Source organism: Nipponia nippon, unplaced genomic scaffold (genome assembly GCF_047370975.1).
Source record: "Nipponia nippon isolate SJK-2023a ecotype South Korea unplaced genomic scaffold, ASM4737097v1 scaffold_4, whole genome shotgun sequence".
NCBI classification, from domain to species: domain Eukaryota; kingdom Metazoa; phylum Chordata; class Aves; order Pelecaniformes; family Threskiornithidae; genus Nipponia; species Nipponia nippon.
The window spans coordinates 25,241,137-25,261,650 of NW_028262358.1; the positions used below are offsets into that span (position 1 = coordinate 25,241,137).

Genomic DNA, 20,514 nt, shown 5'->3' on the forward strand with positions numbered 1-20,514 from the left:
AACACTGAACAGTCTAAAAATTTAAAAAAAAAAAATATCTTTTAAATGTCATAGAAGTTTTGCTACAAAGAAAGGCCTCAAGCCTGACACACGTGTTGTTTGGAGGGAGAGACCCATCCAGAGTTCTTTCTGAAAGCTAGTACTTCGTCCTAATTCACAGCAAAGACCTTTTTTGCTGCCAGTTGCCAGGGAGACTAGAAATACTATTCAGGCTTGGAGGGATCTTTTGTCTCAAGCTCTGAAAAAGCTCTCACTGAGCATTTAAGGCCTTCTTCATTTTCTGTCATTTTAGGGGAGAAAAGGAGATTGTTATGGAAGGAAAAACAAGCATCCACAGAGCCCAACCATTTGCACAACAACAATAACCTCAAAAGAACAGCTCAGCAACACCTTATCTCCAAGAAAATAAAACAACTTCAAATACAAAAGAAAATCTCCCTTCAACAAGTATGATAGGCTAGTTAGTATACTCTTTCTTCTAACAAGAGGCTATAGAGGGCACACAGAGTAAGAAAATACTGCAAAGATTCAGGCTTGCCGCCACCAGCAGCACAAAAAAAAAAGCACTAAAGAAGAGGTAGACATACTCTGTCCTTTATCTTCTTCTGTAAGAAAACATTTAGGACAGAAACACAGGTCCTTTAAAAAACAAAACTATACAAAAACACCCCAGTGTCCTAGATCTTTTGTAAAACTTAATAAGCATCTGGTGAAACAGCCAAAATGATTAAAAGGGTTTCAACAAGCCTAGCCCTTCAGCATAATGGCAAAATTTCTACGCTTATTTATATTAAAGATCTGATCTTCCATATCAGCTGCTCACAGAAAAACACACAAAAGAAACCCACTAAGCAAAACCAAAACAAAACCTTAAGAAAAAATAGCTTGCACTGTATAGAAAACTACAAAAGTCATAGGCCATATGTTTGAACTGGTCTGCTTACATTCCTGATAGCTGCTTTTACAGTCAGCACTGTGCCTGTGTAAACTTAGCCGAAGTTGAGAGAACCATTAGCCTAAATGCACAGGCACTAAACACATTCTTTTTACATTTCAAATTTCTAGAAAAAACGATTTTAAAATACTTCAGGTTATTCTCAAATGTCCTTCCATGTACAGGCATACCAAAAACATCACTTACGTAGCATTTGAAAATGCATATAAAAACCTGGGAAAGTCAGCAGATAACAACCACAAATATTTTGTTGCTTATTCAACAAGCCATTTGTAGAAATTGCACAGTACAAGTCATCCTGTGGTTTACAACTCAAGCAAACCACTTAGACTACTCTAGCACAACTCTCCAAGGCCAAAACAGTAACAAACAGCCATACAAAGTATTTACAAAGCAGCATGGCTTTCTTACACTGATAAACCTTTCTGTTGACACTAGCACCCGCAAGAATCTTCACCAGAAAACTTTAGCCTGTCACTCCACTGCCATTCTTAAATAAACAAAGACAGGCAGCACCGAAATATTGCCATTTTCTGAATGAGAACAACTTCAAAGCTTACCCAAACTGCAAGCATCTGCAATATACCAGTTCTTTCATTTTAATTAACCTGAATGCATCATATTTTAGCTAATAATTAAAACTTACAAGTAGTTTGTTTTTACAAGCATTTCTAAACAATCTTGTAAGCCAAGCTATCATTAACAAATTATATTATAGTGTATAAGCAGAATAACCAACAGGAATTCTGAGTTAGATGCCATCAGAGTCATAAACTGGTTAATTTAAGATATTTTATTAAAATTCAAAACATAACAAGAGCATTCTACTTACCATTTTCACTATGTCAGCATAAGCTGATTCAACGATCACTCCACGATTTGTTGAAACATATTCAACCAGTTCATTCAGCGTTGCTCTCTTAATTTCTTTGCTTTTCAGGTCTGAAACAGAGTCCATGAAGTCAAAGAGTACACAACACTGTTGCAACTTCTGACAAAAGAGATCTTGTTGTTCATTGAAGGTGGCATCTATAAAAGAAAAAAAAAAACCACACACATCCAACCAACACTTAGAGTCTGTAGAAGCAAACTCAGGATTCCTAAATCTATTTTGTTGAATAAAATTTGCAGAGCTATCAAGTTTTTTATTATGGGGAATAGTATGCTCTATAGTCAGGAAATTAATAAGCAATATTGTCAAAACTGAAAATATCTCTTTAAGTATGTTAGAATGAAAGGCCCTCCATTCACAACTTGTGTTTCATACAAGAAACAATGCATAAACATACAGCAGTAAATATATTTACAGGAAACGAGTTCCTGAATTAACTTTATTTGAAATACATAGACATTAATAAGTACCAACTCTCCCACACTGAAAGTCAGTGCATCATACTAACCTTTCATTCATCCGATTTGTCTCATTCTGTTCCCTAATCCTTTATTATGTAACCTGCTTAAAAGCTGTAAAATCTGCTTTGAAGGAACCTTGTCTTTTTACCCCAATGCAAAATACTTCACATGCTTTTGACATCATGTGATGAATGTTTCTCTTAAGAACCAACCCCAGTATTTCAAAAGGATTAATCCTGAATTTTCATGCTTAGGTCTAAATAATTTATTACAATCTTAGTCATGTACTGTTTTCCAGCTTTTTTGGCCTATTAAGACAACGTGTTTGGCTATGACTCGGCATTTTCATTTTAGAGTGCAGTTTCTCTATAAGCAATATTTCTCCATTAGTATTTCACATTAGCTCTAAAAGAAGATGGATTATTAAGTACAGTACACTTCAAAAATTTAATGCATCCTTAAAATATTGTAACTGTTCAAAAGTTGCATGATCGCAACAAAAGCAGCCACGGTTTTAACTGAAAAACTGGTTTAACGTGCCTTTCGTTCTTGTTTTTAGTTGTTTGTTGGGGTTCTAAGCCACTCTGGCAACATAGCATCACCTTGTCTATCAGTCAATTGGGATTTCACTTGTTCTGGTGAAAAATTTTTATTTCCAATTTTATCTGCAAATAAGGAATGCTCTCTCCCTGAAGAATTTTCAAGACCTGTCTTATAGCCAGACTACTAATCCCTTAGCTTCATTCATTCCCTGAAGTATTGATATTAGCACTGCTGTTTCATCACAAGGAAATTATCAAGACAAGAAAAAGGCAACTGTCTTTAACACTGATTATTGAAAATCTTAAGTCTCACTTTAAAGTTTGAACAAATCACAAGAAGATCTCGTGCTCCTCTTTGTTTTAGGATTATTCTAATTAAAAAAAAAACAAACTTAAAATGAAGTTTGCTAAATTTAACAACTCAAACACTCTTTGATACACCAGTTCCTCAAGTTTCTTACCAAAACACCTTCCATTTAGTGGCTGGAACAACAGTCAACAGGGGTTTTAATATTCAATTATCTGATAGAATTCTTTCGTTTCCATAAGCAAAAAATAATTGCTAAAATGGACTGAAACGCCTCCACTGTAATCCCAACTGGTCGCTCCGCCCTGAAAGTTCAAACACCAGAATATTGTATTGTATTCCCTTTCCCCATCTGACACTTACGATCCTATTAACTGAGCATAACAACTTCAGGGAGCTTTTGAAAAAGCTAGCAATTACTACTCCCTCATAAAGAACAATTCATACTTTTGAATGTTAATTCTGCAATTTTAACCATTTTTCTTTTGAATAAGAGTCCTGCAAGATGCTTATTTCGCTCAGATAACTACAAAGACATGAATTGTTACGCTCTGCAAAATAATGAACATCAGCTGTAAAAACATTTGTAAGTTACATAACACTTCAGCTCAGATCCTCTAATATTCTACAGCAGATTGCATGAGTAAGTATTGTACCATAGCAACAAAGCAATAACAGCGACATGCTGAGGATAAAATCCAAAAAGCCTAATTTAAGGAACTGACACAGGGAGGACAGCTTTTTTTGACACTAGCCCGAAGCTGATAGCCAGACTCAAACAGGAGTCAAACCTACTCTTAGTTTTCCTCACTACAAACTCAACTCCGCTCCAAGTTACAAAAGCCCAGCAGTGAGGCACAGCTAATACAGTGTATTTAGTTGACAGTCAATAAAATGAAGTATCATTAACCAACATTTACCTAGAACTTTCAAAAACCAGCAGACAGCATCTGAATACTCCTAGCAGCAGTTACAACAGACTAAAGACCTAAGGTTAAGAGCAAGTAACAGGAATTCAGACAAAATAATCAAATCATTTATTCACTTCCCTAGAATATCAAAGAAACCCCTGCATTAGCCACTTTTAGTTAGACATTAGAGTAACAGAGATCGTATCTCTCCTGCCATGCATCACCAGTACATTTCATTAACAATGTGATCTATCTTAATGAGACGTGTTTTCTCAAATGAAAAACCTGCCCATTAATCTGTTTTGTTACTCATATCATTCAAAGTAAAACCAAAGGAAGTATTTTCTTCTATGTGTACATCCATTTTCCATACTTGTAAGGGGAATCATAAAACAAAGACATCTGCAAGAGATGAAAATTATGTTCAACCACAGTAATAAATAACATAACAAGAAAGCCAGTTCTGTTGTATCAGCACTACCTGTCTTCCTGTGCTCAATCCCTGCTTGACATATAGCACATTTGTCCTGGGAACATTATCAATGTTGTGTCGGATAGCCTTCTTAATTTTTTAAAGCCTTGTCTTTAACTATCCCAGCACAATGGAAGCTAGAGAACTCTACACCACGATAAAATCATATTGCCATGGTTTATTCCAGTTCTACGAATAAAATAAACTGTGCCACCATTATTTGCATCAACATCAGAGGTTTTAGCAGTAGTAGTTTAACAACCCGTGGCATGATTTTTAAACCCGTTTTAATTTAACATCGACAAAGATTTACACCATACATCTGAAGTTCAAGATAATTGCTTTTCTTCAAATACCCTAAATACCACAAGGGCCATAGAAGATAATATAGGTTCAAAGTAGACAGTGGATGCTTCAATAAAATAACCCTGTTGACAGCCTGTATTTTGAAGCAGAATGAGGGATGAGAGAAGAATTAAAATTAAGCCCAGATTCTATTACCAGCCTGCCCCTGAATTGCTGCATGTTGCTGGGGGTGGGGGGTGGGAAGGAAACGAAACACGAGGAAGCCTAAAGCAGAAAAAAAGGAGGAAAGACATTTAATTCTACTTGGAAGAATGTCAACATACATACATTAAACTACCCCTCCAAAAATGGTCTACGCACCATCTGATCCAGGTGATCAAAATGCAATTGCCTCAACTTTATTTTCTAGAGGCTGCTCAACAGAAGTCTGATTTAGGAAATTCTTTAAGTCCACTGTTAGATTCTTTGAAAGGTTGGTTGTAAGTTGATCTGAGGTCCTTGGGAAGGTAGTAATGAGATTTTAGGCAGACACAAAAAGCCAATTCTTAACACGATATGATGGTAGGAAACCCTAAAGACAAAAATTTCCATCCAACATCAAAAGAATTATTGTAAATTATGATCCACTTTAACCATGACTCTTTCTAAGGATACTCATTGCCTCTGGTCATTTCCATGATAGATGGAAAAATGTTTGTAACTGATGAAAATAGTTCATTTGATCCTTGCACTTCATAATTCTGAAATTCTCAGCAGACTATTTCTACTATTTACAAAAACCCAATCATTATAGACAGTAGCCACAACATCAAAGGATAAAAAGTTACAAACAAGTTGACTTGGAAGTTCCTCCTGAACAGAAGAGGTTATTAAACATTAAAACTGCATGATTGCACAGATTTGTCCCTAAATCAAATACTTTCAAATTTACAAGGTCATCAATCCAAGACTAAGCACGAAATACTGAGTTAAAAGATTAATTTTTTCTGGGAGGGCCCAAACAAAATACAGATAGAGACAGTTCACAATCACAGAGCTACCTCACTGGTCTATAACTGGACCACCATATCACTAGTCATGGAACACTATGGAACACCACCATATCACTAGTCAGGGGACTACAATGACGTCTTCCCACAGTATACTTATCTCATGTTTACAAGCATTTCTCCTGGAAGGAAAAGATAGATACTTCTCCTTTCTCAACAGAATTGTTTACCCAAGACTTTCTGTACAAAGCCAGAGAACCTAACATAATCCTTGCTTCAATAGCAGGAACCAGAACCTAATTCCACAAAAAGTCCTCTCTCAACTACACAAATTGGAAGTTCAAAAAATGCACTCTCCCTGCCAATACAAAATAAACCCTCTCACACATTTGCAACAAGTTCCCAATAATTTTTTAAAAATATCTCTAATTAAATATTTCTACTTTTTCCTGAAACAGCTACCCTAGGAAGATGCAGAAGCCAGAGAAACAACCATGAAGTTTTCCTCTGACAGCGTCTTAAAGCAGTTCCCATACAGCCCTTTCAAACACTTAAGAGGACAACAATATTACAGAATAATGTACTGCATCCCTCCTTACAGTAAACTGAACCCGGTGGTCAATCCTACACTTCTACATAATTCCCTGACAAACTGAAATACAGACAAGGATTGACACATGACAAGGATTATGCCATAATTATGTCATATTCCATAGAGTGAAGTTTAGCATTTAGTCTCTGTTGTCTGGTTACATTTACTGTGCTATATGCAGCTGTACTCAATGGTGGAAGGATCTGCTAAAGCAGAATGAAGCCCTAACACTGACATGGAAAGAGGAACACATACTATGAGACATCAAGTGTCTGGTTCTGTTTGCTTTTTTATTTCTTTCTTCACATCAGTAAATTATCAACTGTTGTACAGCCTGCTCTTTTCAGAGATACTGTTAGTCTAGAAAGGGGTTAGTCTGGTAAACTCTGGCCTAGCCTACATTAATCAGGCACAGGGAGTGCTGTTTAACCTAAATTTAAGATTTATTTTTGTCCTGGGGAGTTCTTGTGTGCATTATTGTTGTGATCTCTCATAGCATCTCGGTGTCAGTGTTTATGTTATATGCATGGTAAAGCATTCTTAAGAAATGGAGTTTTGATGCAATTGATGTTACAACAGGGGACAGACAGAATATGTTTCCGGGTTCTCATAAGTCTACATCTGCAGCTTGACAGGCAGCAAAATAGTTGGCTGACAGCGAAAAGGGGAGAGGTCTCTCTCCCCACTACCCCCTTGCCATTTATTCCTCTCCCTCCTCTGCTCCCAGTCACATCCATCCCTCAACACTGGCTCTGGAACTTGTCAGACTCCTCTGTGAGCTGCTTTAACTCAATAACATGGCCATATTAGTGAGGTTAAATGGCTTCTGGAGGGGCCTGATGCGCATCAGCTCTCGCACAAGGTTAGTGACGGGAGCAGAAACTCCTTTCAGCTGCAGTGCGCTGTTAAGTTAGTTCACCATTTTCTTTGGAACCATATCATCCAACTACAGAGGTACAAGATAATGCGTAGGTAGGATTTTTCAGTTAAGTTAGCTACTTTTTTGAATAATACATTTTGGGTTTTTTTGTTTTGTTTGGGTGGTGGTTTTTTTTTTTTCCAAAATCGCTTTAAGCTCCTTTTTAAAGAAAAATGTAGCCCCTGTATAAAATCTCACAGTATACTTGGCTATACTGGTAGTCTATAACATTCTGCAGTAACTCCGTACAACTGTAAGAGAAGTTCCCACAGCCCAACTGAAACTGGTGGGGCTACTCAGATGAGCACTTCTGCAGCACCTTATGTATCCAAGGAATCTTGTCATCAGTGTTTTCAGGTTTTCCACATAGAAACACTTTGCCACCCTAAGGAATAAGTACCATTTCTTACTAGACTAGGGTCGTAGGTTTTCCCACCACCGCCTCCCTTCAGAGTACAACAACATGTATTTTCAAATTACCTGGTACCCCAAAGTCTACAGCTGTTGCTGGAATTCTGGAAGGGGCTAAGTTCCTCTGTGTGTTTTCAGTAAACAGAGCTCTGACTTCCGAGGTCAGATAAGTGAGTCAGATAGAACATTACATATCTTAAATGTTAACCAGCTCCCTATAGTAACCAGCTCACTATATGAGGTTTGTTAACTACCTCCCAGTAGTAGGTTTGTTCACTAGAGGAGGTCTGGAAGACAACAAAGTAGAATGGTATTCACAATCACCATACTACAAGGAAATTCATACTCCATATAGGAGATAACCAAAACAACGACTTGGCACAGAATTAAAGGTACAGAAGGCACATTGGTCAATCCTGTCTAGGACCTGTGTGCTCATATTAACACTTAACCTCTTCATTTCAGAAACCAAAAGGACTGCAAAGGAGCAATGAAGATAACGAGCTGAGCTTCTGCTGTACTTCCACTTATAGGTAAATGATTCTGCAGATGGTCATCAGGCAGGACTTGCACCAAGAGATCCACATGAACAATACTTCAAAAATACAGTGACACCCTACTTGCTCAACTGTCCCTATCACACATTTTATCCAAGTTAATATACACCTTTATCCAACCAGTTGTGCAAAGTCAAATTAGAACTGCCAAAAACAACCAATCTGTTAAAAATCATACCACCATCCAAGTAAATCTCCATTCTCTTTTGAAACAGCTAAGAAATCACAAGTTTTGCTCATTAGAGTACTCTGGATTTAAGATTAATTCTGTGATACATGCCAGGGAAGAAAAAGACGAAAATAAAAAAAAAAAAGAAATCACATATTAGAAGTAAAACTAGATGATGATAACAATCAACAATGACTTTTATTCACACAGAGCATTGTAGTTTATGAAATTAGTTACAAAATCTAGGCTACAGATAATTTTAAAAGTCATTTACTAAAAGTACTCCTGGAAAGCTGTCTTGCATCCAATAACAGATAGTGTTTGTTCCGATAGTCTCATCTGTCACTCCACGTGGCCAGCAGTTGACCTTAACAAATCAGTTCAGAAAATCTGAAAAGCCTATGCTGATCTAACAACATCTGTCAAATTCTGCGACATGACTCTTTGCAGTGATGGTAAATTGCAAGTGTCTTACCTAGCTGTTTCTACCATCTTCCAAGCTTTCTTATAATCTTACATAGTTACGAGTCTCCAGTTACTACCACGTTAAATCTCTTGATTTTAATGAAGATTTGAGTCAACCAAGACACTTCAGACAGTAAGACAGTACCCAACTGAAGTGCCTTCATATTAATAGCCCTATTTCCTACTAATTACGGAAGACAACATGCAGTCAGATGCAAAAAGTAACAGAAATTATTCTCTTGATCCTCAAAAAGTTGAATAGCAAGATTCTAGTAACCAGGTCTGCCACAATTCACCTCATTTCTACCACACTTTCTCAAAAAGGAGAATTAAAGCACCAATTGAATCCTTAAACAAACAAACAACTCACCAGACATACCAACCACAGGAACATAAAACACCCTGAAGTCATCCTGAACAAATGTACAACTTGAACAATCCAAAGGTTCAAGAGCACACCTCCAGTTCAGAATCTAACTAAAGTTCAGCCACATGCAACAAAAGAAAAAATGCAGAAAAAAAAATATTGTCCAATGACCTGACACAGTTGGATCAATGCTTCTTTTGAAAGTGCTGAGAAGTTGAGCAATTTGCGTAAGGTTAACTGTATGCAAGTTTTGTTCAGAGTGATACTATATTTATTATAAAAGGCAAAGAAGTTTCACTTCTTATACAGCTGAAGTGTATGTTTTCAAAAAAAAACAATTATGCTACTACTCCTGTATTTGAAACAAGCTTTCTTCCACCAGTAAGCCAACTATTATGTTCCCCAGTGCATTCATTTATAGTTTTGGCATACACTGCTACTGTATTTGCTGCCTTCATTTAAAAACCATCAAGCGGTTTTAATGACTGATCATATGCCAGCATGGGCCTGTCTTGAATATAACCAGAGGCTCTAAGAGTTTAGCATTCTCTCCTGCATTCAAGACCTTAGCCCAAATAATGGTTTCACTGGCTTGATGAAGGTGCAATAGCTCATGATTATTAAACATTAGTGATATTAAAATAATTTAAATTAGGAACCCTGCCTCTTTAAGGAAGACAGTGCTAAATTTAAGGGTGATAAATCCTATCTCAGAATTAACATGCACAGCCAAGTCATTAAACTGGAAAACACGGGAGAATAATTTATTTCTGGAATGGGAAACTGTTTCTCAGAAGATGTGAATATGGAATAGATGGCAACCTTTAATTTAAAATTACAAAAGTTGATACAAAGGCCTAAGAATTAAAACTGCTTTCCCAAAACAGAAAATACAACTCCCAAATAGCCTTTGTTATATTGAAATGCAACGAAGGGTTTTGTTATGGTAAAACATACATGCTTTCAAGAAGTCCTCCTAACAAGAGGGCAAATAAAGATTAAGGTAAAGTCCTGGGTATATAAACAGGTCCTCTCTTTAAAGTTTAATGCAAGTTACACCGTATTAGCCGCAAGCTGAAAGCGCCCACAGAGGCTGGCACACAGAAACTTGTTACTCTTGGTAACTCACTCGCATGCCAAGAAAATTAACCACCAGCAAGACCCAAGAGACTCTACAGAAAGGGAAAGAGACAACAGACCAAGTTTCTGAGACTGTCGAATCAAAAAGATCAGAAGGGACAACTGGTATGATGCTGCTTGTTCCTGACATAGGAACTGTAATTATACTTCTCCCCAAACACAACCATTTATTGAAGTGTGTTCAATATGATTTTGAATTTTCACGTGTAATTTTGAAGGTGTAAAACAATGCTTCAGGTTGTGACAAGGTAGACTCAAGGAACTGAAACATCTACCCTGCTAAGAATTAAAAGAATAATAATCTGAACAGCTCTGCTCCTTATTTTACTCCCCTCAACAGCTGTAGTACACTGTACGTACATTACCAGGGGATAAAGACAGCTGAAAAGCAGGTGACAAAGTTGTGTGCCACACAGACTCAGTAAAAACTTACGCTCAATAACCATTATCTATTCATAGGAACATAAACACTTTGCTTGACCAGAAGACCAAAACTAATTGATTTGCACCTTTTAAGCTTGAAAGGACAGAAACTGTATTTACAATTTGAGTAAGTTCTCTTTTTATTCAGTCTGACAGGAGTTTTGCAGTTGACTTAAATTACAGTATTTTATAATTAGTGAACGTTGATAACGAAGTATGCCATAAGTGGATCTGGTGTGGGATATTATTTTTTTTTAAATCTATTAACTTGCATTCTTCCCCAATCATTTCCTCACCTTATCTAAGATTAATTTTGAATAAGATGCTGAAGTTGCTCCAGACATCACACTAGAAAATGCAAGTCAACATTACAAGTCAAGTTTGTTTGTATTTTCCCAGAAACTGAAGAAATACTCATGTCATTTTCCCATAGCAAAATTAGTGCTGAGTGCAATATAAAAATACCTTTTATTTGAAACCAAGGGGTAGCTGTTAAATATTACTTCACAGAAGTACAGAAACTAATTTAGCAGTTAATTTAGCACTTAGCTACTTTAAATGTGTTAAGGGGATGTATAGGGGAGTAATTTAATACGAAATCTGTGCCAGAGGAAACATGCAATCTAGCTTTTCAAAAGCCAAGGAAAAACCTCCTCTTCCCTTGAAACTCTGTGTAAATCTGAGTGGAAGTTACAGATATTGGATTATTTCCTTGGATAAATACATACTTTAAGAATTGGCTAAACCAGTGTTTCTTAATTTTCCAAGTTTTCTCAGGCAAATAAGACAATGAGATACTTTACAGCGATAAGTGCTACAGTTGCAAGAACTAAGATTAAATCAGACTGCAAACACAGGTGAAATTCTGATTCTGCTGCATTCAATGACCTAACTCCCACCGGCCTCAATGGGAACAGATCATCCTGAGCAGATGAATATTTAAGCACTTGCAGGGTCTCTTTACCCACTTCACTTAAATTAAGCATTTTGCCTCATCAATAAAAGGTTGAACTACTTTTTTTTCATCAATTTTAACCATACTCTGTTATGTTCTTTCTATCAAAAACTGTAAACATCAAGCATTCAGTAGCGAGGGATCCTCCACTTAAGTACATTCCCATTTGGCAAAATCTCTCAGCTATTTTTAAACTAAATTTACGCCATTTTGATGTACTGAGTTTACTTTGCTCCTGCTTCCTACTCTTAGGGGAAAATACACAGAAATATAAATTACCAAAGCTTGTCCTTCCTGACTGTACTGTGCAACCCAGCCCACGCAACTCATCTCAAAATAATGAATGTTTTCCTACAGAATCCAACAATGCTGAAATGCACAAATTTACTTCACATATATAAGTCAAAACCTAAGTGCAAGTCTCATCACTTGTTTCTGTTACATACACGTGGAACCAAAATTTATGCTGCTTAACAGGACTTCAGTCTCACACATATGCCGTGTTTTAAGTAAGCATAGAACTTTTAATTAAAAATATCATACACTTCTCAAAAGCTTTACCCAATTACACTAAATTGGAACTTTTTTTTAAGCCTCATTTCCCCCCATCCACTTTCCCATAAAATTTTACTTGGGAAGAAATTAATAAAATAAAAGCTGTCCTTTTGTTTTTTAAAGGACCAACCACCTACAGAAACAAAGTAACCTCTTAAATCACTTCTAAAAGTTCACTTGTTTATGCAGTGATGCCCCCTGCTAATTCTCAAATACAGCAATAGCAGAAATAAAGCTGTTTCCCTCTTCATATTCAGACAAATTGCTGTGACTTTTTATTCCTGCTTTTCTTCAGATCAGCATTCCTGGCCTATCCTATACTGTCCTTCTCTAAACTCGCTTACCCCACCTCCTCTTTCAGTTCTTCTGAGAAAATCTACTGTGCTTTCACCTCTTATCCAGAGCTTGTCAACTCTCCAAGTGTGTGATGGTCTCTGATGTAAACTTTTCATCAGTAATTTGAAAAAGTAAACTTGTATAACATATTGAAAAGCTTCCTGTTATGGTAGGGAGTAGCTTTAATGCTTTTAATTCTCAAGGGTTTAAAAATTACTTACTAGAATTGGAACATCTTCCTTTTGCAGCACTATTCTTGAATACACATGTGCAAATATAATTTTTGTTGTTACTTGCTCCTTGACCTCCCAGATTCACAGCAAAATTCGTGTTTCTCTTCTGAATCCTATCACATTAATGAAGCTGAAAAAAACTACCAATTTCAAAGCTTTGCTTGGTAAGATAGTGAGAAACAATGGTAAAGACAAGGAACTCAAGATAGATAGAAATCTTTTCCCAATGGTAGCTGGGCAACACAACAGCACTTTTTTTTTTTTAATCTGTAGCCTTTTCCTTTCACCATGTTCATAGCAGCAATACATGCTGCTACTTTAGCAGGCTATAAGTCACCTACAACTCCGATCAGACTGCTGTCTCCATACCCTTAAAATATTAAAGCTAGTATCCTGCATCTACATTTCACCAGCCTTGCTCAGCTTCACTCCCACATCCCCCAAACATATAGTAGCCAGAGGCAGTACTACTAAACACAATGACTGAAAGTGAATTTCGTGCTCTAATCATGGTCACTGAAGTTACGTTCTCCTCATTTTAAATTCTCAAGTAAAGACTCTCATTTGATGAGCCCACTCATCTGCAATCAATTCCTGATGTACAGAACAAAAACCCTAAGCCCACGAAGTTTCAGGAAGATCATGGGAAGTTCAAAAACCATGGTTGCAATGAAAAACTATAAAATAGAAGAGAGTATGACAAGAAACATTTGCAGAAAGTTTCACAGCCAATAGGAGCATTGAGACTCTAAATACTGAGCTTACTGCAGCTACTGGAGAGGAGCTAGCTTCTGCTCTCCCCACTTAAGCTTCTCTAATCAGCCCACCACTTCCATACTGTCCCCTCCCCTGTAACACACTTCTGGGTTCTTGCTTGTAGAACAATACAAGTTTTCCATATGCTTAGTTACCATGCCTAGCACTACAGACAAGAAAACCAAAGAAGAGCCATGCATAGTAGCCCCGCAGAGCATAGCAGATGAGAGTAGCATAGTAGATACTGAAGTATCTACACAGAATAGCATAGTAGATAGTGAATCATCAGTCTTGCTACTGAGCATGTCTTAGAATTTGGACCACATTAGATCAATTTTCATTAATAACTCTGTGCTCAGCTCCAAAGTACAGAAAACATTAAACCTCAAGACAGTTAATTTTTTTTTCTTAATATTGACAATATGCAATTTATTTTTACTCTAGTCTTAGAAGCAGTTTGAATTGTTTTTGCTGAAACTGAGAAAATTAGCCTGAGGAACAGTTCCAAATAAAACTGTCCATACTTGGCATGGAAAACTTCAGTCCAAACAGTTTAGCAACGCTCTACGCAGCTGAGAACAAGGTCTTGTGAAGGAAAATTGCAGGCGACCTTAACTATTATGATCTCTGCCTTTAAGTCAAAAGTATACTATGAAATAGGCATCTTGTAGACAACATACTTCATTGGCCATGAACTCAGCAAAACTTAACAGAAACTAGTTCAGTGAATCTCTGATAAAAATCAATGATTCAGACATTAAAAAGAAGCTGTCAGCGCTGGTCCAGTTTCTAGTAGAACATTTTGCCAAGGGAGTCTTATACAAGAGACGTTATTTACTACCTATTCGTCTAGTTAGGCTGTGGTTCCAACCTTCAAAATCCACACACTGTTATGAGACTATAAATATAATTTTATCCTGCTAGATTAAAACAGGGGTCAGGACTACAATGCTATAGAAGCTGAATTTTATACCCTTCCCAAGGGAAGGGTCTTTTTTCAAAAGACGACAACACATATCCCTTCTGTGCTTAAACAGAACATTAATCTGTCCAGAACTGTTGGTATGACACCTTTGCAAAAGCCCTGAATTATTTTTAGATAGATAGATATTTAAAAAAAAAAATCTGTAGATTGAAATAATCTTCTTTTGATCAGATAGCCTGGAGCAGTAAGTAATTCCATTTGTATTTCCTACAGCAACTAACATTAAATTCAGCACCTGCAAAACTAATATCTGACTAAACTAGAAAGCAACTAATATGGAAAAAGAAATCTGATACTAAGCTGGCACACAGAAGATGTGAAAGATTTAAATAGAAAAGTTCATGTGAAGACTGTCAATAGGCTCTATATTTAGGAGTTGCTCTTGATGGAAGTATATTCTAAGACCAAAAATTGAAGTCTAAGGATAAAAAAGGTCAATTTGTTACGAATTGAAGACTAAATGTTCCAATCCATAAACTAGGAACAGTTCCTTAATATAGAAAAAAATTAAACATCCCATTTTTTAATGGAACTACATTAGAATATTAAAAAAACCTTAAAGCTTCTTTAGCTATTATAGGTTCTCTATTTCTCAAGACTGTAACCTCACTAAACAGAACTTTTGACTACTTTATAGTGTACCGGCTGAGATTATACATAAGATTTAAACCTAAATTCCTCACAGAATATCCTCATTCTTCATCTGAAATAAAGATTCTCTCTCTCAAGGAAAAACTCACCCAAGAAGACTGTACTTGCAAGGGATGTTGAATACAAAAGGTATAGGATGGAGGACTACAGAAGAGGAAATAACAATGAATCATCAGGGATACAAAAGAAAGTGCAAGTCTGAGACAGAAAACTGTCATTTCACTTACAAATATTTATTAAGGCTGTAGTAAAAGTAAGCCATTCTAAAATTTTTGAAGGACATTTTCTTCTGGGGAGCAAAGGCAACTTAATATTAATATGAGAAGATAATTCCTCCCAGCTGTTTTTAACTCTACTTCTTTTTGTCACTCTGAAGCACATACTATATCACTCAAAGCATCCAAAGTTTAAGGTTGGAACTGACCCCAATAGATTTAATAACGTTAACATTTTACCCATAAGCAAGCTTTTGAGGCCTTCCTGTAACATTTCCACAAAAGCTTAGGTTGAACACAGCACCTGGTTTTCAGTCAAATCCAAGCTCTCTCTCAAGGGCTTAAGTAAAGAAAATACTATTGTTAACACCAATTTCAGACCTCGTACTTGAATGCTGAAACTGCACAGTGGAAGGTCTTCTTAAAAATGTCTTATTCTGGTATACTTTGCCACTGTAAATCTCAGCCCCACAGAGATTGTTATAACCATCCCTCGCCTATGGTTGAAAGATTTTTGGACCACTTCACAGTTCCTTCTGCTGTAAGGGCCAGAGTTTTCTCTGTGGGGAAACAGTTTAATTTGGAAGTGAATACTAACTATTTCTTTTCATATATTTGTTCTCCGAGTATGACATAGGAAATAAACCTGTGGTGACATGCAGCTTCCCAAATAGATATTCACTATTGAGAAGATCACAGAAAGGCATCAGGAAATGTTTATTCATTCCAGCTGCACTTGACCTGTTTGGTACACAGGAAAAAAAGGTATACTTGCTTTACAACCTGACAGACTATATTAACTGTGCTAAATAAAAGCAATGAGATGTATGTTTTCTATTCACTATTTCCCACCTGTATTTTTACATGCTTCTTCAACGAAAAACGACAGGTAACAAGTATGCATACTTTTACTGTAATGAGTCATATCAGGTTCCAAGGTCAAGTTGCATCTCTCTTTTCAAAAAGGAAGGTAACTGCACGTGCCATTGCAGTCTTTTAAAACAAATTGCTATTGAGACAAAATTACCACTTCTTAAGACACTAAAAATAACACTTCCTTTGCCAGATTTCTTTAAACTCAACGCTCTCAGAATTGTCCATGAAGCGATAAAATCCTGCTGTTAACCAGCACATTATTTTGGCTGCAGATTTTTCAAAGGATTTGTATTATGTAAACTATAAAGTAACAAAATGAAAAGGAGATCGGGGGAAAAAAAGCAACTTCAACTTCTAACAGGTTTAACAACTTTTTTTTTCTTTTAAATACAGTCACTGGGTCTTCAGTATTTCTTATTCAGCTTTCAAATAATACAGTAAAATGGACACTGTCCTGAATAAAAAACACATAGGAAACCTGCTAAATTAAGTGAAGAACACACTACTAATTTATTTTATGTATCCTGACATCAGTCAGGTTTTGCTGAGCTTTAATCTAAAAACGATAGATATCATGACACATAAAAATAAGCTGAATGTTAATGACACACACACAATCTTGCTGCCCCTCCTCTCAATCTTACTCCCCCAACTAAACCTCCAAAGTGAAGAGTACCTACTATTTGGGACTGTTACGTACTAGTTACAGATATATTTCTTCTCCTAGCAGTGATATAATATGCAGCCAAATTAAGGGATTTTGGTAATACGCAGCAGCAGTACAATTAACTCCAGAAACATGTACTTTTAAGATTATCTGTCTACAAGCTTTCAAACAACACAACTATGAAAGCATGTTACACAATCTGATCTGGCTATTTCAGTGGCAAACAAACAACAGTCCCTAGATAAAAGGAAAAAAACCCACACTATCTACCCAAGAAGGTACTTTTTAAAGTGGATGGGTAATTTTTATTTTTCTTCTGGAACATCTCTCCTTCCAGTAAAACAGATGCAAGTATTTCAGGCCAGTCTGACAAACCTATTGGGGAGCTTTAGAATACTGTTTATGCTTATTTTCAAATATTTTTTCTTAAAAGTGGTGACACAAGACAGTAACTATAAACAAGATGAAATATTTTAGAGCAGCATAATACCAAACTGCTTTTTCATCCACAAAACGCTACTTTTCTCCCAAAACAGGCTTCAAACACCTCAGATTTAACCATTTATTTCAAGATATCTGGAAAAGCAAAAAGTCTTAATCTAATTTCCTAAGTGAATGCTGAGCACCCTTAAGCATCAGTATAGTGACTGTACTTTCCTTTTTCAGCCCCTTCCTGGGAGCTGGCTACTACTCTGTAGATGATACTACATTGGCAGCATCACAACTATTACTGAATTCCATATTGGCTTTAAAGAATAAAGCAAAGCTTCATCTTCCCAAGACACATCGAATTAGAACAAGAAGTTTTACAAAATTATACATTTATAGAGAGAGCAAGCACTTTCTAGAAGCTTTTCTGGTTTGGGGGGCAGGGAAGGTTCAAGAGAGGAAGGAAGAGAGGGCACCTCAAGCAGATGGAGAGAAATCACCTTATGTCCACAGCTACATTCAGGACAAATCTAGCATCACAAACCCAAGGCAGAAAACACGCAGAAGAGTGCTGCCCAACTTTCTGCTGACTGGTTCAAATACTATAACTCATAAAAGTACATTTTGCCCACAATTTATATTCTGAAGCAGGTTTAGCAGGCAAGTCTTTAAATTTAAATCATAAGCATAAAAACAGATGTGATTTTCCTTTAAGAATTTAAGGCAATTCAAACTACTATAAAACTGCATAACCAAAGAAATTCCTCTGATAGTTTATGGACTCAAATTTCTGAACATCTGAGCTGCTGATGCCATGCAAAATTTCTCTGTGTTATAAGTAAAAAGCTGTAAAACTGCACTCACAAAACTATAAGACTTAATCATACAGAGTTAAAAATTTAATATTAAGTCCCAGCTCAGCAAAGAATGTAAACTTGGACATTTTGCTGATTTAAGCTGGAATTACTCCCTGCATAAAGTATACATGTTTAACTGTTTGCTGGATCACGACTCAAACTTTCTGAAGTCTGCCACCTATGTGCGATATTTACCAAGTGCTTTTACAAGGTCCTAAGTGTAGTTTTATAAAAATGATCTCTGAGGAAAATACACTGTCTAAACAGCATGTGAATAGCAGATACTAAATCTTGATTTCAAACAAATTACTCCAGTTATCGATCCCTCAAATCAAACTAGTGTACCAAGACAGGATGCAACTTCACAGAGAAAAGAAAGCCCATAACAAGCAGCAAAACCACCGCTGCTGCTGTTAAAAGTGTTGCAGCAGCTTTGGGTGTTAAACATGCTAAAAAAAAAACAAAAACAACTCCCCTTGTTACTCTCCTGCTCAAGCTTATCGGCATTTAATAACATTTCTGCTAATAGCCAGTTTTATGGTTCATATACATCTGCCACTCAAGAGTAGAAAAAAAAAATTGTCTTGAAATACTACAGACACGACTGTAAGAGCCATAAAAATCAAACAGAAAAAAATTACTTAGTATCTAGGAATATTTTTAAGTTTGCTGTATTTCATTCAGATTTTGGATACCTGCTGCAAATCATCAGAGATTTTTTCCACCATCACATGATGCAGCTTCAAAAACCTGAAGACTTTAACACTAGTGGAAGTAAAATTAGCATGCTGGGTCATGTTAAGGTAATACCTCTCCGTGATTTTTCTGTCAAATACTTTAATAAAAAGTTTATATTCTCTGCCTAATAACTGTTTTTGTCATTTTATAAAGAAGAAATATACAGAAATTTCTTTTGATGTTCAAAGGTGGGGAAGGTTGCAATTTTTTGTTTCATTTTTGTAATCTAACGAACTGAGTCTTTTCAGATTTTAGCTCCAGTACAAAGGATAAAACCTTCACTATCTATTTTAACATCAGCAATGCCAGCATCTACAATATTCATTCCCTTGTGAGCGTTCGCATACAGCGCTATGCAGGAGAAGGTCTCTGAGGCAACTCCCTATCATTAAAAAAAGACAGGCAAAACGTCATTCACACACTGTCCAAAAGTGATGGGAAGGAACAAATAAGCCAAACGCAAACTCTCTCCGGTAACTCAGGATATTATGCCACAGGCAGAGAGTTCCTCTTTGCAAAATCCCCCCGTGGGAGGAGCCACCACTCGCTCCTAGGTTTTAGTGCTCAGTTCCCTGCACTCCTAAACTCAACTTACCGTCTACATTTTCCACAGTAAGCCCTCAAATAGCACACCTGTCCGCCCAACCATTACTCCTAAGTTGCCCAGAAGAAGGGTGGCGAGTTAGAGGAGTCAGTCCCCGGGCAGTAAGCGAGAACCGACCTGTACGGCACTTGTTTACAGGAGCAGAGGAAGCGAGCCCATCCACGCACGGAATTACTCCTGGAAAGCACCGGGAGCGGAGGAGGACACGGCTAAAGGGTAGAGGGTGCGGGGGAAGGGGGACAAGCCAGGAGAGGCGGCGGCGGGGCAGGCAGAGCGGTGTCAGAAGAGGCAGCCCCGGGCGGCCGAGGGCACCGGCACCTGTAGCCGGAGGGCTGGGGTGTGCGGGACGAGGGGGGGTGGGGGGGGTGGGGTGGGAGAAGAAGGACAGACGGGTACCTTTGAGCTGGGGCAGCGGCGAGAGCTCCACCTGGCTGCTCTGGCTGCGGAACTGCGAGGAGCCCTGCGAGCGCTTCTGCCTCTGAGCCTTGCGCACCGATTTCCGTGTGAAGCCATCCACTTTCTCCGCGGCAGAGATGGCCGCCGACATGGCTGGGCGGTGAGGCGGCGCGGGGGGACGTCGCTCTCCAGAAGCATATATTAAAGCGGAGGGAGAAGCGGGCGGGCAAAAAAAGGGGCTTAAAAAAAGAAGCAAAACCAAAAGCAAGTCCTCCCTTGCCCTCGCGCCCGCCCGCGCACACCACACCGACGGCAAGAGGGGAGGAGAGGGCCGGCGTCCTAGCGGCGAGCGGGGCGGCGGCGGTGCCGGCGCGGGCTGCCGG

General features: G+C 37.6%; 1 protein-coding gene across 1 annotated transcript in view; it reads right to left on the reverse strand.

Annotated features, from left to right (window-relative positions):
• Window positions 1–20,299, reverse strand: part of PPP2R5A (protein phosphatase 2 regulatory subunit B'alpha) — a 45,772-nt gene extending 25,473 nt beyond the window's left edge. The window contains exons 1-2 of the mRNA XM_087776004.1: window positions 20,132–20,299; window positions 1,788–1,984 (exon numbers count right to left, since the gene is read on the reverse strand). Of these exons, the coding sequence (XP_087632130.1) occupies window positions 1,788–1,984; window positions 20,132–20,282 (348 nt within the window). The 5' untranslated portion in view covers window positions 20,283–20,299. The remainder of the gene's footprint in view (window positions 1–1,787; window positions 1,985–20,131) is intronic.
• Between the last annotated feature and the right edge of the window lie 215 nt (window positions 20,300–20,514).